Source organism: Ammospiza caudacuta, chromosome 1, assembly GCF_027887145.1.
Source record: "Ammospiza caudacuta isolate bAmmCau1 chromosome 1, bAmmCau1.pri, whole genome shotgun sequence".
NCBI lineage: Eukaryota > Metazoa > Chordata > Aves > Passeriformes > Passerellidae > Ammospiza > Ammospiza caudacuta.
Genome location: NC_080593.1, coordinates 120,579,319 through 120,602,314, shown reverse-complemented (window position 1 = coordinate 120,602,314; position 22,996 = coordinate 120,579,319). Strand labels below are relative to the sequence as shown.

Sequence of the window (22,996 nt, the reverse complement as noted above, 5' to 3'; positions counted from 1 at the left end):
CCAGCAGAAACACACATCTCAAGAGTTTTAAATTTCACCTGATTTTCATCCTTTTTCTTTCTGTACTGTCATTTGCCTTAGTGTTTGCAGTGAACTTATATGGCATGACTGAGTTTGTGTACATCTCTGCAAAAATCTGGTAATTTTATGTGGCATTTTCTCCTTGAGGGTGTTCAAAGACCTGGATTTATTCAGGATCCAACCTGCACAGTATGATGCAGTTGAGAAATGTCCCTTGTTGGGGCACATGGGTCTAACAGTGGAAGCTAGCTGCATTCCTCAAGGCTAAGAGCTTAAAGTTCACAGTGCCCAGGGATGCCCAGGGTGAGCTTGGACTTGGGGTGCTCCTGGTCTGACCTCCAGATAGCTTCTGCCTCTGCACAGAACCCATTACTGTTGTGCTGATTTTAAATGGGCACTGCCAAACTATTTCTTTGAAAGATTTCAACAGGATTGTTGTACATTGTCTCATTATTGTACAGTGCATTACTCATGCACAGGGAGTCTTCTCATTTGTGGCTATGTTCTACTTGCCATGGTGCATTTATCAGGACTTTGATCTCCAGCTTTCTCAGCTCTCCCAGCTGAGCCCTGTCTCCTGCTCCCTTGGCATCAGGCCTCTTGTCAGGCCATCCCAGTTCCTCAGCAAGACCCTGGGATGGTAAGCACAGCTGCTTGCAGATTTTGGTTGAGCAGCAGAGTCTCGTACTTGGGACAGTGCAGGCACCAGACAACAGCTCCTGGCCACAGCTGGACTTCCCCTTCCCAGGTTCTGTGCAGCCACAGCCACCATGGTGACCTCACACTGCCACCCCACCACCCTCACAGGGTCCAGCAACTCCAACCCCATCATGGGTCTTGTGTGTCACAGCTCAGAAGTCAAGGCATCTGGAGGAAGAGTGCCAAGTGACAGCACTTCCATCCTCTCCCACAGGACAGGTCCTTCTCATCATTGCTGTTGGGGTGAGTCAGAGGTTGCCCCCTACGCTTGCTGGCAACCACATCCCAGCCCTGCAGAAGTTTCAGCAACACTGAGTTAAGCAGTGCTTGCCTCCACACACTCACTAGTGGAGGTGGCAAGAGGTCAAGCTGAAAAGGGCAGAATCTCCAGCACTATTGGCCTTCTGATAAAAAAGCCAAAAATTCTGGTTGTGCCTAACAAATGTTTGTAGTGGAGTAAAAATGTTCTCTTTCATTTGCTAAGAGGAGTTACTGTGTAAAATAAACTCATCAAAGCCCTACCTGCACATCAGGAAGTGAAAATGAACTTATTTTTATTTCTGGAATGACATTTAAAGCAGTTTACTCTGGCTTCTCTACTTGGACAGACAAAGCCTGCATGGGTCAGACCAAGGATTAAATTAGAATCCCAACTCCTGACAAGGGCAAACTAGTGGAAGGTTAGGAGAAACATAATCAATGGAAGGCAATTAGAGGGTAATCCTTCTCCAGTGTATTCAATTAGTGCCTGGTGAATAACAAGGTAAGGACTGAGTTCATGAAAAGTCACATAAACCAATCAAACCTGTTCAAGGAAATAAAACTAAAACAACTATTGCAGCTTCATGCAGTGGTTCAAAGTCCAGAGCTTCTAGCTCCAAAGATAATAATTTCCTGTTCTCTACAGAGAGATGACTGTGTTTTCCCAGCCTTCACTGTATATTTGCCAATATCCTTTTCTTTGGGGTAATATTTCTTTTCCTTTTTGTGTGTTTCGATGCACTATCCATATGTGACTCAGAATTTTCCATGGGCCAGGCCTTTTGCACACAATTTCACAGGACAAACCATGAACCTCCTAAACAGCCTTTCAGCTGCAAGCTGCTGCAATGTAGGCACTGATTTTACCTCTACAGGACTGAAATCACATTTCTGAAATAGTGCAAAAAGCTCTCCAAGACTACATTGTCAGGCCCCAGAGAAAGTTAGACCAGCAGTGAACATTTACCTGCTGATCAGAGATTCATTCAGGAGTGGAACTTGTCTCCTTCCTTGTTCCCACTCTGCTCACCGAACCACTGTGAGTGTCAACAAGACATCATTTCTCCTTCACAAGCCCAGCAGAGACAAGGTTTAGTGAACTGGGAAATTCATCTTCACTAAATGCATGCATGGCTTTTAAATGGCAGAAAAAAAGAGATTACTTCATCTCATGGTCTTACATGTCATCTAAATTTGTTGTGTTGCTAAATTAACATATATACCCATAATTACAAACACTTAACGTCTGATCATTCATGGTGCAGTGAGCTCTTTTATATAATACAAAAATAAGTTTTTCAGGGAATTGCTGTCATTAAAAATAAATAATGTATTTGTCCTTTACAGTCATTTTAACTTAGCTACCACAGACTTGTGGAACACAGCATCGTGCTAGAGGGCAGTGATCCATTGACTCAGGTTCCAATCACAATACAGTATTTAATTTAAAATCTAATTTATGTATTTGATTTTTTTTCTTCTCCCCAGGAATCAGCAGCCTATAATGCTGTTAATGCTCTCCAGTCAGCCTATGGTGTAAGATACAGATATGGCCCTGCATCCAGCACTTTGTGTAAGTTCCCTCTGCAGGTTTGTGACTTTGACCTTCCTACAGCAGGAAGGAGAAAACCCTTAATATAGCAAAGAATGCAAACACTATTTAAAGTGAACTTTGTTCCAGTTTTGGGTTGTGAGGAAGGCAGAAGAAAGTTTTGCAACTGATTCAGTCAGTTGATTGCAGTAAGATTAACTCAACTGATGCAATAAAACATTAAAATGCACTTGAGAGTCAAAAGCCAGCAAATAATATATTCATATCATATAAAACTGTGGGTTTTTTAAAAAAGAAAAACTAAGGTCTTCAAAACCATATCTTTATCAGATACTGCAAATGCACAACTAAGTTGTAACAGCATATGTCAGTCAAGCTCTCTGTACAGAGGTAAAACAAAAAGTTCAACAGGTTTTAACAAGACACTTTTTTTTCTTTATTGAAAACTTGAGGTCTCAATGCTGTGGCTAACGATAACAGACATTGAGAAAAGTGAAAAGCTAAAGACTTTTCACAAGTAACCTCCTGCATCTCCTCTGCCATTGCTGTGTTTCAGCTACAGTTCCACTTATCATGGGCTTCCATCTCACAGCATAGTCATCATCTTGTGCTCATTACACTGCAGTCAGTCATTGTGTCAAAGGAAAAGCTGTGGGAATTGATGCCAGAATTGCACAGATTACAGCACATGAGAGATTTATCTGTATTAAAAAGTGTGTCTTGGATAATCAACATATGGAGACAACAAAAACATAAGCAGCACGCTTCCTCAGGAAGGTTTTTTAATATTAGACATCACCTATACAAGTGCTCTCATGCTGTGGGGAAATGGTGAGAAAGTAAGACAAATGAAAATAATTTTAAAAACATTTTAAAGAGAAGATGGCAGATCACCAACTTTCCTCCTTCTCACTGCAAATGAATTGCCTAAAAAATGCAATTTAAAGCTAGGAGCAGCAGAACTCTCCAGTCCAGCTGGGAGATCTTTGTGGAAAGCAAGCATCAGACTGTGTTCAGATAGAGACAGGAACAGTTTGAGGCTTTACTCTAGATATTCACTTTTATTAAAGTTTTGCTTGACACAAAACTTTATAGTTTTGTGTCAAGCAAAAAAAAAAAAAAGTTATAATAATTTTTTCCTATTAAAATGAAGGGACTAATCCATAATGTGCTGAGCACATTTCACCAGGTGCTGAGTGTTCATGCTATTCTCTGAAGGGTGTTCACAATCAGGGCAAGCAACAGCTGGAGTTGCAAGAATACTCACTGAGTCTCAGAGACAAAATGCCACAAGAACCCTCTGGTGATTTCAGCATGACCTGCATTTAACATTTTTAATGCTTTCTCTGAATTTCCTCTTTCAGATGTGAGTTCTGGCAGCTCTATGGACTGGGCTTACAAAAATGGCATCCTGTATGCATTTGCATTCGAGCTGCGTGACACTGGCCATTTCGGATTTTTGCTTCCTGAAATGCTGATCAAACCAACCTGCACAGAGACCATGCTTGCAGTTAAAAATATAACTCTTCACTTGCTGAAGAAATGTCATTGAGATGGATTTCTAGGAGCTGGAAGGAAACATTTTACTCCTAGGGCTGATGCCTTTCAGTGTGTTCAGTTGCCATTCTAAGTTTGGCCGCTTCAGAATTCCAGAAGCCAATGGGAAATGTGATATTGTTTCTGCCAAATTAACTTAGAGGAAAGTGGAAAAAAAAATCATTAAATATCTGGTCTTCTAAAGTCCATAAAGCTGATATACTAACTTAGTTACCAGTTTGGTGCAGAATATTTTTGCAATAAAACCTTTATTCTGCAATTTCAGTGAGGCCAGTTCTAAAATAAAGTGCCACTGCCAGGCAGTTCCAGGCCTTATGCCTTCCCCTAATATGAAGATCTCTCAGGGGGTCTCTCGAACCAAGGGACAAAGTTTACATTCATGTAAATATACCGTGTGACCCAGCACAGGCCTGTATCTACAGCAGTAAATGCCTTATAGTGGTAGCTGGCTGCACTGCAAGTGGCAGTGTGGCTTCCTTCTGCGTGTATACATACATACATACATATATGCACTTTTGTGGTTTTCTGAATTCATATTATACAATAATTTGAACCAAGGCTTCTTTTAACTGTTCAGAGAAATCTACTTTCAAAGTAGATTGTATACAACTGGTGTGGACTCAAAATCAACATACTGTCACTGAAAATGTAACTTTCCTAGTGATGTGTAAGAATTATAATGAAATACTATTGAGCTAGACAATGTTCTGCTTTATGGAGAGACAAAGCAACTTGCCATGACTTGGAACTTGAAGCTGGCAGTTGACTGGTGCATCTGGGCTCTGCTGTAGATAGTGACTGCCCATTTCCACCAGCCAAGGATTTAGCCTTAAACTGTAATTAACTGATGTTTTATTTATCAATATTCTTGCAGTGAGTTCTGTGGCTCTTTGGCTATGTGGCTCTTCTTCCTGGAAGCTGTATTGTTTTGCATGTTTTAAAGGAATTAATAAATTTTTAATGGATTCTTAAGTGACACAGAGGTGAAGGTAGAAGCCTTACAGCTGAAATAAAGTGAATAAGCACCATGTTGAAAGAATAATGAAAGTACAGAGAAGATAACATTTTGAGGGATTTTTAGTAATACAATTTTTTTATCTTATTATATCTGCAGAAGCATATATTTTACTTAATGATTTTTGAATTTAATCTTATGCCACTATTAACGAAAACGTATTTGTTAATAAAATGGTCGAAGACTTTTGAAGTAATCTTCATATTTTACTTAAGTGTTAAAACTTTAGTTCAAGGATGTAGCAATTTTACCTGTCTGTAAAACATTCCTGATGCTAAGGACAGGGAATTAAAAAAAACCCTGAGTTCTCTCTAAATAAGCACTTGAACTTAGCAAATGGGCAATCTTTATAAATCTTAGAAGTACTGTATTTAATTAAACAGATCATTGTTTTCAGGACTGCAAAAGGCAATCAGTGAACAAAGATGACAGAATTGCATTCTGTTTGTGTAACATTTTATTAATAAATGTGTTTATTTTACACAATTTTCTGAAGGTTTGTTCACATTTGTTTAATTCAGTCTTGTTTGAGTAACGTAAGTTTCTATTCTGGTTTCTTAAATGTCTTGGGGACAGAAGCCCTCAAAATAGTAATTTCCAATTGCTTATGTCCATAACCATTAAATATTTTGAACACAGCAATAACTGTCTTTTGCTATGCACACATTCCTGACCAATGGCCTTGACAGCAGTATAAATGATTAGCACCAATCTTTATGTGTCGTTCTGAATTTAGGTGACAAGATTGAACTTACTACAAAGATGTAACAGACTGAAGAAGAGAATGAATGAGGGATGTCTAGTTAGCATGAGGCAGGTTTACCTCTGAATTGCTACACTATGAGCCTGGACCAGAAGCAGCCAGATTCTTATGTGATGGTTTGATTCCTGCTCACAGTCCAATAGTTCAACATGTGAAATATTTCAGCTTTGTCTTCATACCATTACAACTGCACTGGCAATGAAAAGCAATTGAACTCTTGAAACAAGGAAGGGAAACAAACAAATATCCTTTAGGTACCAAAAAAACCTAACATTTTAGACCTAGTTGATCTTCTTGGACAGGAATAGCTGTAAGTATTCTTAGATTTATCTAAGACGTTTGGACATTTACAAGTACTTGATATCAAACTCTTTCTATGAATAAAGCTACACACTAGTATATGGATGGACTCTGCTTGAATACTATCTATGACATGCAACTGAGAACTCTGAGCTAAGACCTGTGCCGGGTAATTTAATGCCCCAGAGCTGAATACAAGTGTAAACAGTCTCTGAGCCCTTTAATTTCAGGGTCATTAAAGCCAGTGGAAAGACAGTCACTAGGAAAGAACAAACTCTGTTTCCTGAATTAAATTTTTGTAAGATAATTTTTCATCAAAAGAGTGATTCTAAATGGAGTACTTTACCCTAAGGAAAAGACTAATGGCAAACAGCTATTTGGATAGGAAATCATATAGCTTTTGTGACTTATAATGTTACCTGTCAAGAACAGCTCTTCTTTATCTCTATAATTGCTTGGTTCTCTTCCCTTTGTACTTTTCAGCAATTTTTATTGACTACAGGACAACAGAATTGAAAGCTGGTTTTAAGAAAAGTGAATTTATTTTCTGATCATAGTTATAATAAAAAGTACATGAACAGCAAAACACTGTTTTAGTAACCCAGCAGGTCCATGCCTCTTCAGTCACCTTCCCCAAAAACAAGTATCACAAATTATTTATTACATTAAATTCATTCATAAATTGATTTTAAAAAATGCCTTTAGAGATAAAAAAAGTATTGAGCTTTGTTGCAAACCTTGAATAAAGACCACTGCTGAGGGATGAAGCTCCTTGTGTATTTTCCAGAAGTTGCTTGAGAAAGGTCAGTGTATTCAGTCACTTGTAACATATAAAGCCTGGAAAACTGCAATTCCTTTCTGAGAATTGCAATACCTTTTCTGAAATCTGAATGGAAGAGTCCAAATGACCTTGAATGTCAACATGCATTTATATGCAGAGCCAGTCTGCTTGTTTATAGGAAACAGCATTCTGCAGATTGAGCTGCCTACTCAAGGACTGCAAAAAAAATCCATTGGTGGACGAGACTGTGTCTAATTCTTAAGGTTGGGAAGAAAGTTTTGTATTTCCTATGAAAAATAAGTTAATGTTCAACTGCTCCAGTTTATTTCTGTTAAACAATCCCTTCACTTTTTATATTTACAGTCATTTTAATGGCAATTAAAGAATAAGATACTTGGTAGCATGGGTAGGGTAATAAGTATTTGTTTTGTAAGCACTTTGACCTTTCCTTTGGTTGTGCAAAACTACTGCATCATTTCCATAGCTCACTGTTTTGTATAAGTCACATTCAGTGTCACACGTGCATTAGTGTTTTTGAATTCTGTGCCTAAAAGCCACATATTACCATCTTCAAGCAGTTCTTCAGTGATGGTAAAACACCAGAATATCTCAGATGCACAGAGATACAACTATTGCTCTGCTGTAGAAAACAATGAGAACAGAAATTTTAAAAAATTACAGAATGACTTTTTAAAAACAAACACTGTGGCATTAGGTATGCTACCTGAAAACACTTTTTAAATGCTCACAACACAAAATAATTTGTAAATTTGTTGGAAATTTAAAAGTCTTCTGTCCAAAGAAAATGTAGATTATTTGCCATGTGCTTAACGTATGCCTGACTCTCATAATTATTCAGGATAAAAAAGAGCTGCCTTCTGAGTGACTGCATCAATAGATTTTCCAGCCCTGTCAGCAGCACCAACTGATGTTGTTGGTGGGTCTTTCTTGGAGGAAGTGGAACAACTCCAGAGTGGTTTTCACTTTTCTTGGCTGAACGTGCCTGTCACCCTAAGCATGATGTGCTGGTTGAGCAGTTTGTCAGAAATTCAGCCTTAGGCTGCTCCTGGTGTCAAAAGGGCCTGCCTTAACAACAAGGTCTTCTGTTAACATCTGCAAGTTTGGGAACTAGCAGTGAGCTAACACGATTCTCCTTAGAAAATGATGTTTGGGGCAAGGACATTGAGAACAGGGAAATCTTTAGTCCCTAAATGCTTGTCCTTGCCTGACAGGCAGGAGCAGTCAGTCATGCAGAAAGTCTCAGGTCTCTCCACTCGTAAGGTGGAGGTACTTTCAAGCCCTCTTGTGAGACCACATCAAGCACAGCAGGGTTTGCCCTCAGATTCAGACATCAGGGAATGCACTCATAAATAATAGATTCAAATGTTAATTAAAAAAATCTGCCACTATCTGCAGCCATGCAGAAAGCATGCTCTGCCTGTGACAAGGAAAATCCATCCATTGCCATAAAAATGTGGGGTAATATATTTCATCAGTCCTGCCTGCTCTGAAAGTCCAGTCACTTTAGCACTGCTTGGCCTTTTTGAAAAAGACATGCGGCAGAATAGCCGTAACAATGAAATATTTTAAACTACCCCCAGGCCTGTATGAGCATATATTTTATATAAAATAATATCTAACGGCTTCTGAAATAAATATTGTGGTATGACTGGGAGCAGGTGTTTTAGTCTTTTTTGCTGACTATAATGTGCCAGGCTATTCCTCTGCATACCAGGACGGATCAATAATGCAACGAGTGTCTCTTTTTTAACCAATTAATGAAATATTTTTCCCCAATTCTGAGCAGAATAGCAAGTTAGGCTGAAAATACATACAAAAGAGTCAGATAAAGTTGTATTTTAAAAACAGGATTTTCAATTTTCTTGAAAATAATGCGGCTGTTAAAATCACAGCCATAGTTTTCAGGTGGCTTATTGTTTTTAGCATGTCATAACTGAAAAAAAACATTTATAGCAGCCTCAAAAGCTGAGCAGAGATGACTGATCTACTCACTATTTAATTTCCCTTGTTTCATTTTGCTTTGTTTCTAGATTGAGAAAATCTGTTGATTGGGCTGAATTGATGGAGTGCAGTCAAAAAGCTGAGTGTAAAGGATTTTTCTGTGCCTAATGAGCTAGAAATAGCTACTTAAAAAAAAAAAAAAGTAGCTTTGTCTATTTTAAGTTCTTTACAGACTAATTGCTTTACGTTGTTTGAATTAGATTATCACATTCACAGAGATGGTTTGGGAAGATCTATTGTTATTTTATTGTGAGCTAGCCAGTTTTCTAAGGGTTAAAATAGTAACATGCTTAAGAGTGTTGTAGGAGAACAGAGTTGCTTTTTGGCCTTTATAGCACAGAATCTGTACTTGAGTCTTCTCTAACAGGACAAATTTGCTCTATCATGCTACATGCACCTGCATTTTTATCTCTCCATTAAAAAAAAATAAATACTGTCTGCTGGTGATGACTTCAAGCTAAAAAACACCTCACTTTTGGTACTAAATTTAAAACATGAACCTGTTAACATGTGTGAACTTCCCCACACAGCTACGCAGAGCCATTCACACACAAACACTTTGTCTGGCTGCACAGTGTGTACTGTGTGATGGTTTATGTAATGGTATAGCTGCAATTCTTGGCAACCAGAGGGCTGCTGATGGCAGGTAGCATGTGTTCAGCATCTCTCCTCTGCCTGCTGGAAGCACACATAAGTTCAGCTCATGTGGCCAGTTCCCTAAAAGCCATTTCACACTATCTCACTGCTGCAACACAGGAAGTTCTCACTTCTGCAGTGTGTCTCTGTGGGTTACCTGCCTCAACTGCTGACAAACACACCATCTACAAGCTCCCCTCATGGCACACGCTGTGTGCTGCACCCCACAGAGCTCAGAGGTCAGCTTTTGCTATCATGAACATTAGGGCAGAGGCTGTCAGAGGGTGTTATGCCCCTACTCCAAATGTACATTGCATCCCAGAACCAGAAAGCTTTTGTTACCTTGGGTGTAATGAAGAAGGTCCCATACCATTGCCCAAAGTGAACAAAGGGGTGCTGAGATTGTGCCTGGAAAGTCTGGAAGTGTTAAGGAGAACACTGGAGAGCCTACAGGCCCATACTAACTGCCACCAGGATTTTTGAAACTGCTTCAGCCCATGAACAATTCTTCTATACATTAACCATTTTCAGGATTACATTTTTAAAATAGTAACTTGAGACCAAAAAACCCTTTATCTGACACACATTCAAAATTTTCTTTTGAAGTTTTTGTAGTTATTTTAATGAGGTTTATTTTTTGAGAAATTAAGTCTCTTGAGAGAAGCTGAGGTAGAAATAATATGAAGTTGCTGTCATGTGAAGGCTGTTTAGAGAGCCAATGGATGCAGCCCACTACCTGTCAAATGCACACTTCCCAACACCACAGATAATAAGTGCAACCTTCAGCAGAGGCCTCAGCAGAGACCTTGCTGCAAACATGTCTGAAGACCAGGATATTCCTCAGACAGCAGTTTTGATGCAGACTGGCTAATGAATGTTGGGAAGCTTTTCTACAACACTCTCCTCTGGAGCTGAGAGTAGGAACATCACATTTTCACAGCTGTCAGGACTGCACTTTTCAAAAAAACATTAGTCTGTGTCAGAGTTTTAACAGAGACAGGAAGGTCCCCGTTCATTTCGCGCTCCTCTGCACAGCACCAGGGAAGGGCTCCTTTGCTGCTGTGCCTGGCTGCAGATCCACTGGCACCCAGCCCATCAGAAACAGGGTCGTCTGAAATTGAAGGGATCTCTGTCTTGTTTTTCTTTTGCCTTTATGAAAATCATAAACAACCCATCGGTGCTAAAGCCTAAATATGCACAAGAATAACTCTCTGTCATTTAGGAGTCTGTTGAAGGTCACACAAAAAGGTGCTTCCTTAAAATTCCCTTTTGGATTCAGCAATTTCAATTCTGTTGAAAACTAACAGTTTGTATGTACATGAGGGAAAAAATAATCCCAAAAGACAAATGATTAATGGAAAGTTTTATCCAAAACTAAACCAAGTACAGTATGTATCATCTTCATGGCCTAATTCTGAATGCACAGAGGAAAGGTGGGACATTGGGAGTATGTTTTCTATTTTCATTTGGTATCAGGACTAAAAATAAGGGCAAAGGAGAGAAGTTTATAACACAGAATAGAGGAAAGGTCTGAATTAAGTAGCAAGACTATGCCCTAAGAGCAACAGAAATTAACTAGTATAAAAAAGCAATTTTTTTTAACCAGGAATAAAATCACTGAAGCAGCAATTCTTGGGAAAGATGAAATAAAATAATGTTGAATAATGCTGATATTTGAAAAATCCAGAGCTGCTGGGTCAGATGACACACTGGGAGAATGAACAGCTATCAATCACCAAACAGGTAGAAGAACAAAACCTAGAAAAAATATGGCAAACAAGAAAAGATTAATCATTTTAGATTGAATGACACTCCGTGAGGAGGACAAAAATAACTTCATCCTGAATAAGTAAAGTAAACAGATACTGCCAGGATTATTTCTAAAAGTAACAAGCACAGAAGAAGAGGACACTAAAGACAATCACTTCTTTGTTCATCTGATGGTGTCAAGGGCCATAATGAAGCTTCTTTTACCTAAAAAATTACCTGCCTTTGGAGTACACCTATGAGGACAGTGTTGATTAATATTCAGCAATCTTGTGACATACTAATTTTGGATGTCTGTGGATATTAGAAAGAGGCAAAAGGTATCTCTCTAGTATTGCTTACTACCTTACTTGGCAATACCAGTGTTTCCCCCTCCGTGCAAGTTTGCACTTTACCTCTTCAGCTGTACATGTGGATAAAGCCTAACACAGCCAAGCCAGACTGGAAGCTGCTGTGTGAAGCACCAGAGCAGTGGATTCCATACAGAAGTAGCAGAAGTTGTCTGCATTATATTCAAGGGGCATTTCCACAAGAGAACATGCATAAGTATTAAAAGAATCATGGAGCTCCTATAAGGCACTAGAAACTGAAAGAGGGTTAAGATTAGCTTCCTCTATGGAAAGTCTTGCTTGCAATAGAATTCATCAAAATATTGATCCCACTGCAAAGTAGAAGTGCATTTCTTCTTCCACTTTTCTTTCAATACCCATAATGCCATGCAGCAATGATTATTCTCAATTCTCCTGCATTTCAATGCACTTTCATAAGTAAACAGCTTTTCAAGAACAGATTGATACCATAGCTGAATAGGATAAAATTGCAACACAACCAATATACAGTATGAAACTAAAGACATAATAAATTCCAAGCAAAAAGCAGCACTGCAACCCAGGAGATGATATTTATGCAGGAATGTTTCTAAGGAAGCCTTTCTTAGGCTTCCCCAAATCTCAACAATGTGTATCTATTTAAATCACACTTCGTGCTCAGATTCACTGGAGTAAAGCATTCAAGGCTGCAAGGAATGTGAAAACTATTGGATATGTATCATTTTACTTGCCATTCAGCAAGGGAAATTATTTTAACACAGCCAGGGTCAGTCTATTTGCCTAATATATACCTATTTTTAAAAGGAACAATCAATAAATAATCCTTAAATTCTGCAAATTTGTTATACAAAAGAATATACTATATCAAGGCTCACACACTTAAATCATGAACTCGCACTGTACTTCACATTAGGTGTTCCCTGACAATTACATACACCACCATAAAAAAGATCCAAACCTTTAACAGCACAGTCAGTATAGTTCAGCATATTGACAAAAACTGGCAGTGATCCTACAGCCAAAAACTTTACTTCAGATTTCTGAGATATCCTAATAAATCTAACCATTCTTAACATGTTGGATAAAAAAAACAGGCACCCTTGTACCTTCTGCTGGGGCATGGTAATGCAGGATACTAAAGAACAAAGAGGTGTTAGAGTTACAGCTTACCAATGCTGCCTTTCACTTTCTGTTTTTCTCTATTCATTCTCTGGGGTGGCAGGCCTCAACTTTCACCTGTGTGGGAAAAAAATTTCATGGTCTTTCTGCTCTGAAGGTGGGATTTAACTCATCTGACTTTTGTGTCAAAGCTATTTATCTAAACTAAATTGACTTAGTTCCCTCTAGTTGGTAGAGAAAAATAAAGGATGTAGTGGATGACAGGCCACATCTACCTTAGACTTGGTGCCATCAGTACTGCTTGAGTTACTCATTAGATGTCAGTCTTTTTGCATAGCAAGAGTCAGCGTATGAGTCTTAAAAATAAATGTTATTTACTTTAGCTCTAAATATTTGTCTAACAAAAAATAATGTCCACATAATCAGCAAACTGTCTATCTGTATTTCTGTTGCACAACTTTAACTCAGGCAGGCCTAATTTATTCAGCCACCACAAGGGAAGCCTGGCATCTTTCAGGTGCTGTGGACCATGGACGTTTCTCCTTTTCTGTCTCTCATGTCTCTTTTAATCCCACCTGCTATTTTTGTTACTCTACATTCACATTTCATTTCTTCCTTTTATATTTTGCTGGAGAGAGAGCCAAAAATGTAAGAGCCTCCATAAATAACAATTAGCCACCTAACACTAATCTAATGAGTTAGCTGCTTGGTGAATTCTTCTTCTTTTTTTTCCTGGACAGACTTTTTAGAAGTCAAACAAACACTGCTATACAGAATACAGAAAATACCAAAGACACGTAGTATACCAGTACATGAATAATCAAGCAATGCAGAGTATTCAGATTCTGTCATGGGGCAGTTCCAAATTTGTCCCTGAAAACAGAAATTTCCAGGGTTGTTAAGACCTTGTGGATTTTACCCCAGCAGCTCCAGCAGCTGCCTGGCTGTCAGCTGCCTGCTGAATCCATAGTAAATGCCCCTGTAAACAGTCAGTCTCCTCTGCTAATTCTCTCTTTTCCTTGTTTATGATATTTAAAGGATACTGAGTTTAAAGTGAAAATGTTATTTTAATTTTGTAAGAATGTATAAGAACTCCACGTTTGATGCAAATTATTAGTAATGGAGACTAGTGAACAAATATTCAAAGTAAGCTATAACCTCTTAAGCTTCCCACTGCAAAACCAATCTTTTTCTTGTAAAATTCGATACCTTCATTAGAAAGAAAACTGATTCTGATATTTTTCCTGAGCAAGTAAAATAAAATGCAGTCACAGGTTGATGGTAAAACAGAATTGCATGTGTGAAATAAATACTTTGTAGTAAAAGGTGTAGCAAAAGCAACCTCAGAATTTATGCACAGAACTAGTGACTACAGATTTTTGTCTTGTGACTTTTTAAAATTAATGTTTTGCAATAAAATTTATGTTTGCATATGCACCAGACTGGTTTAACACTATATTTCACAGAGTGACCACATTTATCAAATATACTCAAATTCGCAAAGCTTGCCTATAAAACATTGCTGTTATCTCTTGGATTTTTAAACCAGAGCACAGTCAGCTTCCATAGAGGGCTCACAACTATTTCAAAGGACACAACCTCATTCTTATACAGTACACCGTGAATTTAAAGCAAATTTGCATTTTAATCTACCTTTGATACAGCACCACAGTAAAAAGTGAAAACGGGAACTTAAGCCTCCACAAACTCAGGGAAAATTCTGATGGGGTCTCATTTATGTGACATGAATGCCTCAATTTGCTATTATAAAGTAATGCATGATTGTGTACCCTCCTTTAAATATTTCTCCATTAACTATTATGCCTTAGGATTAAGGCAGCTATCTTGAAGGTACCATACATACTGCTGCACCAAAAAACCCAGAAATTCCAGGTGCCCATGCTGAATCTTCTGGTTTCTAAGTGTCCACACCAGGACTGACTTCATGAATGTGAGAGAGCTCCCTGACAGCATGCCTCATTTTGAAAAACTGCACCATATTGCATCCTTCTTATATATGTTTTCATGCCATTTGTGCACATTAATATCCTTGTTATTACATCCTTCTGCACCATAATACATTATTTCTCTTCTAGAATGGTGAGCAAAAGAGAAGCAATGTGCTGACAAGAGTTTAAACCAGGAAAATTTCAGGAAGGAGAAACTAATGAATAGAAGGGGCTTGTCAAGGGAGGATTTTAAGGATGACACCTGCAGTAATTCAGAAGGCATGACCCTCATCCCATGCACACCGATTCAAGCTCCATGCTATAACCTGCTATTAAATAAAGCAGCTTTTATTGCTAAATGTATCTAATCCCAAAGCTAGCCAAGGAAGTAAGTTTGGTCCAGGTATGTATAAAACACCATAAGGACTATCATTAGCATTGATTTGTACTGTTATGGATCTATTACAAAGGCCCTGTAAAACTATCTGCTGCATGTCTCACAAACTACAATAAATGAGATTTGCACCAGCCTAACAATGTTTGTTTGACTTTCTTAGCTACAAAAATTATAAACTGAATTTCAACAGTACCACTGGCTCAACAAAATTCTCTGATAGCCACTGTCCATACTTCTGTATGGAAAGACCTAGAATTATAAAACAAAGAAACAGCACAGAATATAAATCTTCAAATATCAAAATTTAACACTCCAGGTCTACCTGGATCAAAATCCAGACAGCAGCAGCTTTCAATGTCATGAAAAACCACCCATTGTACATACTGTGAAGCAGCCACTTCAGTTTTTCCTGATCCAGATTGCACATCGGCTGTGACATTTGACTTGAAGCTAGAAACATAATGGGAGTCTAATCAAAATTGCTGCAGGTGTTTCAAAATGTCTTGTAAAAATATTTGAGTACACGCCTAGCAAACAGTTCACTAACTGACATATTAGAATGAATCACTGCAGTGCTTCTTTAATATCTTTCTTTTAGGCAAAAGTACCTATAACTTCCATTCCATTTTATCTTTCAAGCTATTCATATTAAAAATCTTTCATTCATGTCATGAAGACCACAATTTATATAGTATATGCTCAAACATCAGTTACTGCATTTTTGACAGGAAATGACCCGCTGCAGCTGCTGGAGGAAACAATCAGGCAGATTCAAAACTCATTTCGTGGCATTTAAAAGTGGCTCCTGCTTCAGTCTCATTGTTTTGCACCTTAATTCACATAACTTTTATGACCTCTTTATCTAAGTGTTTCAACACAGATATTAAAATACTTGGAAACCACCCTTGTTATTCATTTGACTTACCCTGCCCAAAGATTTAAGGGATATTTTTCTCCAGCTGAATTCCATTCAACTTTTCTCAGCTGATTTTCATTTTCAACTGTTCTTTTCAACTTCCATTTCCAACTTTTCTTTACTAACAGCTCATTGAAAGACATCTGCATAAACCTTTGAAAACACTCAAGTTTTAAAGTACTACAGTGAAAATTCACGTCAGATCAAGGGCAAAAGAGGCATACAGCATACAAAAATTAGATTCAGACTAATACTTCATGCACTCTCTATCTAGGCTATTTAATTACTAATTGGTAGGAAAACTCAGCATGCTTTACACTGATCATGTCACAATAGTCACAAAGACCTTCAGGAGACTGAAGCTAGGATGTAAAGGTGGAACAGTTATAATTTTCAGTAAATTTGTCAATTTTCTCATTTGTCAGATTATTCCCGATTCTTCAACAGACACTGAAGATTAGGAATGTGGGACAAGCTATATACTATAGTAGTTCTTCCTATTACAGGTGTTTGAGGTGGTAACTAATTAACCAGGCTCACCCACAGAGTAATCCAGGAAATCCATAATGGTAGTGACAGCATCTCTGGGAAAAAGGGCAATCATGTTGTGGCTTCCTCCTCTTCAATAGTTTCTCCTTAGAATCCAATAATAGTTCCTTAGCAATTTTATCCTCTGAAGTTGGCTGGGAGAAGCAATAAATCAGGGGATCTTATTGCTAGATTTTCCATACATTCTCCAAATGTCTTCTTCTGCAGTGCAAAAAGTTCTCAGGAAATTGCCAGAGGTTTATATTCTTGCCATTTAGAGACAGAAATATTGGCAATCATGAAGGAGTCACTACACTGGCTTGAATTTACCTTTGCATAGTCTCACATACAACAATAACTGTATAGTATCTTCATAGTTCAGGGTAAATCTGTGCTGTTCATGACTATGTTCCCCAAAAAGCACCCTCTTAAACAGTGTCCCAGAAAATCACCTTTTCAAGCCAGTTAGGGCTGGTACAAACATAATCAGGCCCTTAAGTTAGAATAACTACTGAAGAAACTTTTTTAAAACCCTGTATGACTTTTTTTTAAAAAAAGCATTTCCTTCTGTCTGTAAGATGGATACTTACACTCCTTCATTCAAAGTATTAGGGAACAGTGCTGAGGTGCCATGGAAGCTGGGAACTGAACTATTCATCTGTTAGCAGGAGCAACATGCAGAACAACAAGTTGAAACTCCTATAGGTAGGCTAGAAGAAAAGGAGCAACATGCAGAACAACAGGTTGAAAACTCCTATAGGTAGGCTAGAAGAAAAGGTATTCCTGCAGAAAAAGAATTAGAAAAAGGAATAATATTCCATCAAACACACTGGTATAACTTCCAGTACATAAATTCAAGCTACAGCCAGGGGCCTTTGATATCTTCTCAGTTTTCAGCCACAATTCAAAACTTTATTCCATCAACCACAAGTGGTGAGATTTTTTTTTCATTGATCTCCAACATTTTTCCTACATGTCACAAACTGACAAATGGCATGTTTTGCTAGGAGTATGTTTCCTCACTGAACTGTAGTATCAGGAATGTATTTCAATACAGCAAGAGTCTGTACTTTTTAGCTTTAAGGTATGGATTTTTCACTTTGAAAGAGCCTCCTCACAGTGATGGATGTTTATTTCCTTACTGGTCACTCTAGGGTGTTATATGCTTTTGTACAAATATTTGGAAAAAAACACATACTGGTGCATATTCTCTCTGCTAACAAATACTTGCTTTTTTTCTCATTCAGTGCAACAGTGGATATACTGCAACCTGTTAGAATACTCACTCTGTGAGCAAACTGATCTCTTCAGTTCCAGAATTTATGCAAAGAAAGCCCAAAACAGCATAAAAACTCTTAAAACATTGAAGTACATTTATGGTGAGTGTACCTCTTGCAGTTTGGTTGACAGACTGTGATCCTTTGCATAACAGATACACTGAACATTCCGGATTATGCTTCACCTAACTTTAAAAGGATGGCAGCCCTATGAGTGCATAAAGGGACTGAAAGGAATGCTTGGTTTGTACCTCAGTATTACACAATCAAGCACCACCAGCAGACCTGTTAAATCTTATGCATTCAGTAAGAATCTTGGACACTTCTCCACCAAGGTCCCTGCAGTTGAGAACATAATCACAGCTTCTCTCCTGTTCCAGGTTCCCATCTGTCAGATCCATCTGGACTCTGATCCACTACACACTGATTATGTGCATCTGGTACATGAAAACAGGATGGGAACAGATGCAAAGTCCTATAGAGGAGCTAAAGAAGGTGACAAGTGAGCCACCACAATTAAAGGTTCAATTGCAGTGGCAGGAATGCACTAGTCTTATCTATGGACCTACCTATCCTATATATGGGGTTACACACAGAGAGTAACATCCTATATATGGGGTTACATACAGAGTGAGTGCTCTCTTGCACTATGGAAACAATCAAGAAAACTTATATTAAAAGTAGTAGTTTAAACCATATTTTAAGCTGGCATACACCGATACTGTTGCAATTAAAAAGCAAAAACCACAAACAAAATAACCCCCAAAAAAACCAACAAAAAGACCATACAAAAAGAAACCCCAAACAAACAAAAAAAACCCTGCAAAAAAACCCCAAGCCTGACCTCTTCTTACCTATTTTTGTGTTCCTGTTCTTGTGTTATCCATGCCCCTGAGCTAACACAAACATCTGTGAGGTTGCCTGTTAAATTGGGATATGAAATATATGTGGATTCAAAATAGTCTATTCCTCGTCAAGTTAATTTCAATCTAATTAAATTCTGACTATAATTCAGCACATAATTCACCACACAGCAATGCAAATGCTTACACTGACAAAGAAAGTAAGAAACATTTAGGTAGAAGCAGGAAGGATTGCATCTTCTAGTAGCAGTTCTGTTTTATTCAAGCTTAAAGTGATCAGACTAATTATCACTGTGCTGTTTCAAAGCTCATCAAGATGATTTAAGAAGACAGTGCCACCACAAGCAGCAGTCCTCCTCATCACCCACCGTCCCCACTTCCTTTCTTGTGTAAGATTTACTGAACATGCAGGGAAGTCTGATCAATTCACTGATCCCACTGAAAACTAACTTTCTTGTAAAATTGATTTTTGGCTGAACCACAGGTGAAATAACTGATGCCACAGTTACATAGCTGGACCAACACAAGAAAGTGGATGGGAGCTGAGAGTTCCCTCTGGGAGGCAGAACAGCTGAAAATCATTAGATTTTTCTAAGCATGAAATTGCACTTTTACTATTCCCTTTTACTGCTCATCTGACTTTTAAGCAAAGGCTTCTAGACCTACTTATCAGCGTTTTTAAACAAGCACTACATACAATTGTGGTACATAAAGCCAGCAGAAGCAGGTGCCAATTGTTCCCTCTCACATGGAAAGTTCTCTACAGTTTTTTACTAAACAAGTATCTAACACTCACTCAAAACAGTTTAAATATGTGAAACAATATAAATAGCTTCTAGAATATTCCAATTAACTGGCAAATAAAAATGTACTAGATAGCAATTTTTGCAGTGTTTCACAAATACACATTTTTCTCTTGTGTTGCTCTATCTTTAAATGTTAAGGCTCCACAAAAACAGTGATGGTTTTGTGCTTTAGGGCATACATACTGCATGCTTCTTTTAGGTTGGACAGAAAACATTTCTCAGGTTTGATTGGACAACTATAACATTTCATACATCATGTTGCCAGCAGGCTTAGCAGTTTGAGCAGAAAAAGCAATAAACAGTCCTTTTCCATATCTTCAGGACTTCAGCAACGAAATAGGAATCTCCACAACTATGAGGATTACAGTTCTTCAGTCAGACATTTACTAGTAAAGCAAAGATCTGCATGCTGAAACCAAAACAATTCAGGCATTAGAATCTGTACACAACAAGCATTTTGGATTTCTTTGCAAGGCACTGCTGTCCTACAGCATAATCTGCTCCTCAGGGCTCTGTAGTGGGCCCAGTCTTGTTTAATAACTTTATCAACAATCTGGACATGGAGATTGAGTGTACCCTCAGTCACTTTGCAGAAGACACTGAGCTGGGTGGGAGTGTTGATCACCTGCAGGGCAGGAAGGCTCTGCAGCTCTGGACAGGCTGAATTGATGGGCCAAAGTGAACTTTATGAGGTTTAACAAGCCAAAAAGGTCAATTGCCAGGTCCTGCCCTTGGGCCACAACAATGCCATGCAGTGCTACAGGGGTGGGGAAGCATGGCTAGAAAGATGCCCACTGGAAAAGGACCCTGGGGGAGCTGGTTGACAGCAGCTGAACTCGAGACAGCATCTGCCTGGGTGGCCAAGAAGGTCACTGGCATAGTGTGGCCAACAGGACCAGGCAGTGATTGTCCCCTTGTACTTGGCAGTGGTGAGGCACACCTTGAACCCTGTGCTCAGTTGTGAGCCCCTCACTAGAGAGAAAGGCCGGGGGGTCCCTGCTGGAGCATGTCCAGAGAAGGGCAAGAGAGCCTGTGAAGGGTCTGGAGCACAGGTCTTGTGAGGAGCAGCTGAGAGCTGGGATTGTTCAGCCTGGAGAAAAGGAGGCTCAGCAAGGCCCTTATCACTCACTACAAATATCTGAAAGGAAACTGTAGCCAGGTAGGTGTCAGCCTTTTCCCCAAGTAACAAGTGATAGGACAAGAGGAAACGACCCCAGGTTGCACCAAGGGTGGTTTAGATTGGATAGTAATAGAAATTTCTTCACCAAAAAGGTTGTCAAGCTTTGGAAGAGCCCTCCCAGGGAAGTCGTTAAGGCACCATTCCTGAAGGCATTTAAAAGGCATGTAGACGTGGCACTTAAGGACAGTTCAGGGGTGGACTTGGCAGTGCTGGCTTTACAGTTAGGTTCAATGATCTTAAAGGTCTTTCCCAACTTAAATGATTCTAGTTAGGGATCCATGTAAGACAAATATTCTAAATCTTCACCTTTTCGTTCTCATGAGTTTTCTCATTCTCCTTTACATATGTAATATTCCCCCTAGGATTTCCATCCTTATTGACTCATCTTTGGGAAGGAAACTGAATGTTAACCCACAGGACAGGGGATTTACAATAAGATCTCCCTGTGCAACTTCAGAAGCAGGCTCTACACTGTGGCAGAGTTTAGGTAGTGTTTTCTTGTGACTGGAATGTAAATGTAGTAGATTACCAGCTGTGCCAAGTTACAAATTGAGTCAAAAGATCAGTTGTTTGAAACTGAGAACAGAATTTGAAGATTCAAACGGCATTGAAAAACACCCAAACCAAAACAAGTATTCGTATTAGAGCAGGAATGAAAGACATGGAGCTGAGTCTCTTTTTGACAGGTCTTTTTCTCCAGATGCTTCAGCAGTAATTCTATATGCTCAGCTAAAGCACATTTCACATGTAAAATTATCTTGTGTGTAGAATATGAAATAGACATTAATATGAACAAAACAGATAACTGCAGTGCTCAGTGCTCTTTACATGCAGATACTCTTTTCCTTCATATTGCAAGTCTATTTCTGCTAAATGGACTGTGAAAATCAATTGTAAACTCCATTTGCTAAATAACTTGTAAGCCCTGACTTGGCTAAGGGAATCTGGACTCAAATGATTTGTGCAAACCTACCAGCAAGAACTCCATGGAATTTCTTAACTTCTGCCATGTGGTCACTGGCAGGCAGCTTTGAAAGACCAAAGTAATTTTGACATCTGCATTTTTGAACTTGCACCTATGCATAAATATAATTTTAAAAAAAAGATTTAGTCGATAGGCAAATGGTTTTCCCTAAATAAATTACTAGAAATAATTCAAGTATGCTTAGCAATTTTGCTGCTGAAGACATGGTCTTTTGAATAAATCAACACAATCTTAATATGGTCTTTTTTCAGGAATCAATGTGCTTGGTGATCTGACTGCTAACTCTCTCATAAAGCTGTCATAATGCTAAAATCAGATACACCCTCTTACTACTTTCTTATGGTTTATCAGTTGGGTGGCAAAATAGCCAGGAACCAGAAAAAGCCACTGGAATAAATACAGTAACTTCAGCAGAACAAGTGTTTTGCTCAAACAGATAAGTCTTGCATTCACCTCTAGCTTTAGCAGGATTCCTGGTCCAGGGTGTTCCTTAAAAAGTCAAACAGAGGTACCTGAAAGGCATCAAGTCACTTTGGCACACACAATTTCTCATTTGGGAAACTGGGTTAAGCAACCCTGGGCAGCATTAGCTGCCTCTGCACTGGGGAGCTGACAGCACTGTACCTTTACTAATGCAGCTACAGTGACTCTGTTGTACATAAGGAAACAGGTGCTCAAATAAATTCCTCATAAGGCCTTAGCACTGGCATGGCAGCCTGGGCAAACTCTCTTAAATGCTCCATGAGGAAAGAGTTGGGATTAACTTCCGAAGGTCATATTCCTGCCTGATACAGCACGACCACAGGAGTAAAGAAAAGACTGGGAAGGTTTGCTGAATGCTCCCTGAGGAAGGTGTCAGGATTAACTTCCAAAGGTTGTGCTCCTGACTGATCCATAAGAACCACAGGAACGGAGAACAGACTGAAAAGGCTTGCTGGGGATAACTTCTTTGCGGTGTGCTGGCTCTGTCCTCAGAGGTCAGAGGTGCCCCCTGGTTTCCACAACCATCCCTCCTTTCCGCACACCGATGCTATCTATAGCCTTGTCCCACTCTGCTTCAAAGGTACATCTAGAACTTCGCCTCTTTCATTTCCAGATTAATGTCTAAGATATTTTTTTAACCAGGTAAAAATTTTCTAAACCAGACCTGCTTTCAGTTAGCGCCAAATTCGACTTTTAAATATTAGTACACTAGTACTTCTGAGTGCAAAAGGTGGTCCTGTTATGTTTTCGCCGCTTACCAGCTAGGCACGGTCGACCTGAGCTTTTTATT

At 38.9% G+C, this 22,996-nt stretch overlaps 1 protein-coding gene across 1 annotated transcript in view; it reads left to right on the top strand.

Annotated features, from left to right (window-relative positions):
* The window catches only part of CPA6 (carboxypeptidase A6), an 81,344-nt gene extending 75,873 nt beyond the window's left edge, over nucleotides 1-5,471 (top strand). The window contains exons 10-11 of the mRNA XM_058812591.1: nucleotides 2,470-2,554; nucleotides 3,898-5,471. Of these exons, the coding sequence (XP_058668574.1) occupies nucleotides 2,470-2,554; nucleotides 3,898-4,085 (273 nt within the window). The 3' untranslated portion in view covers nucleotides 4,086-5,471. The remainder of the gene's footprint in view (nucleotides 1-2,469; nucleotides 2,555-3,897) is intronic.
* The last annotated feature ends 17,525 nt before the right edge of the window (nucleotides 5,472-22,996 follow it).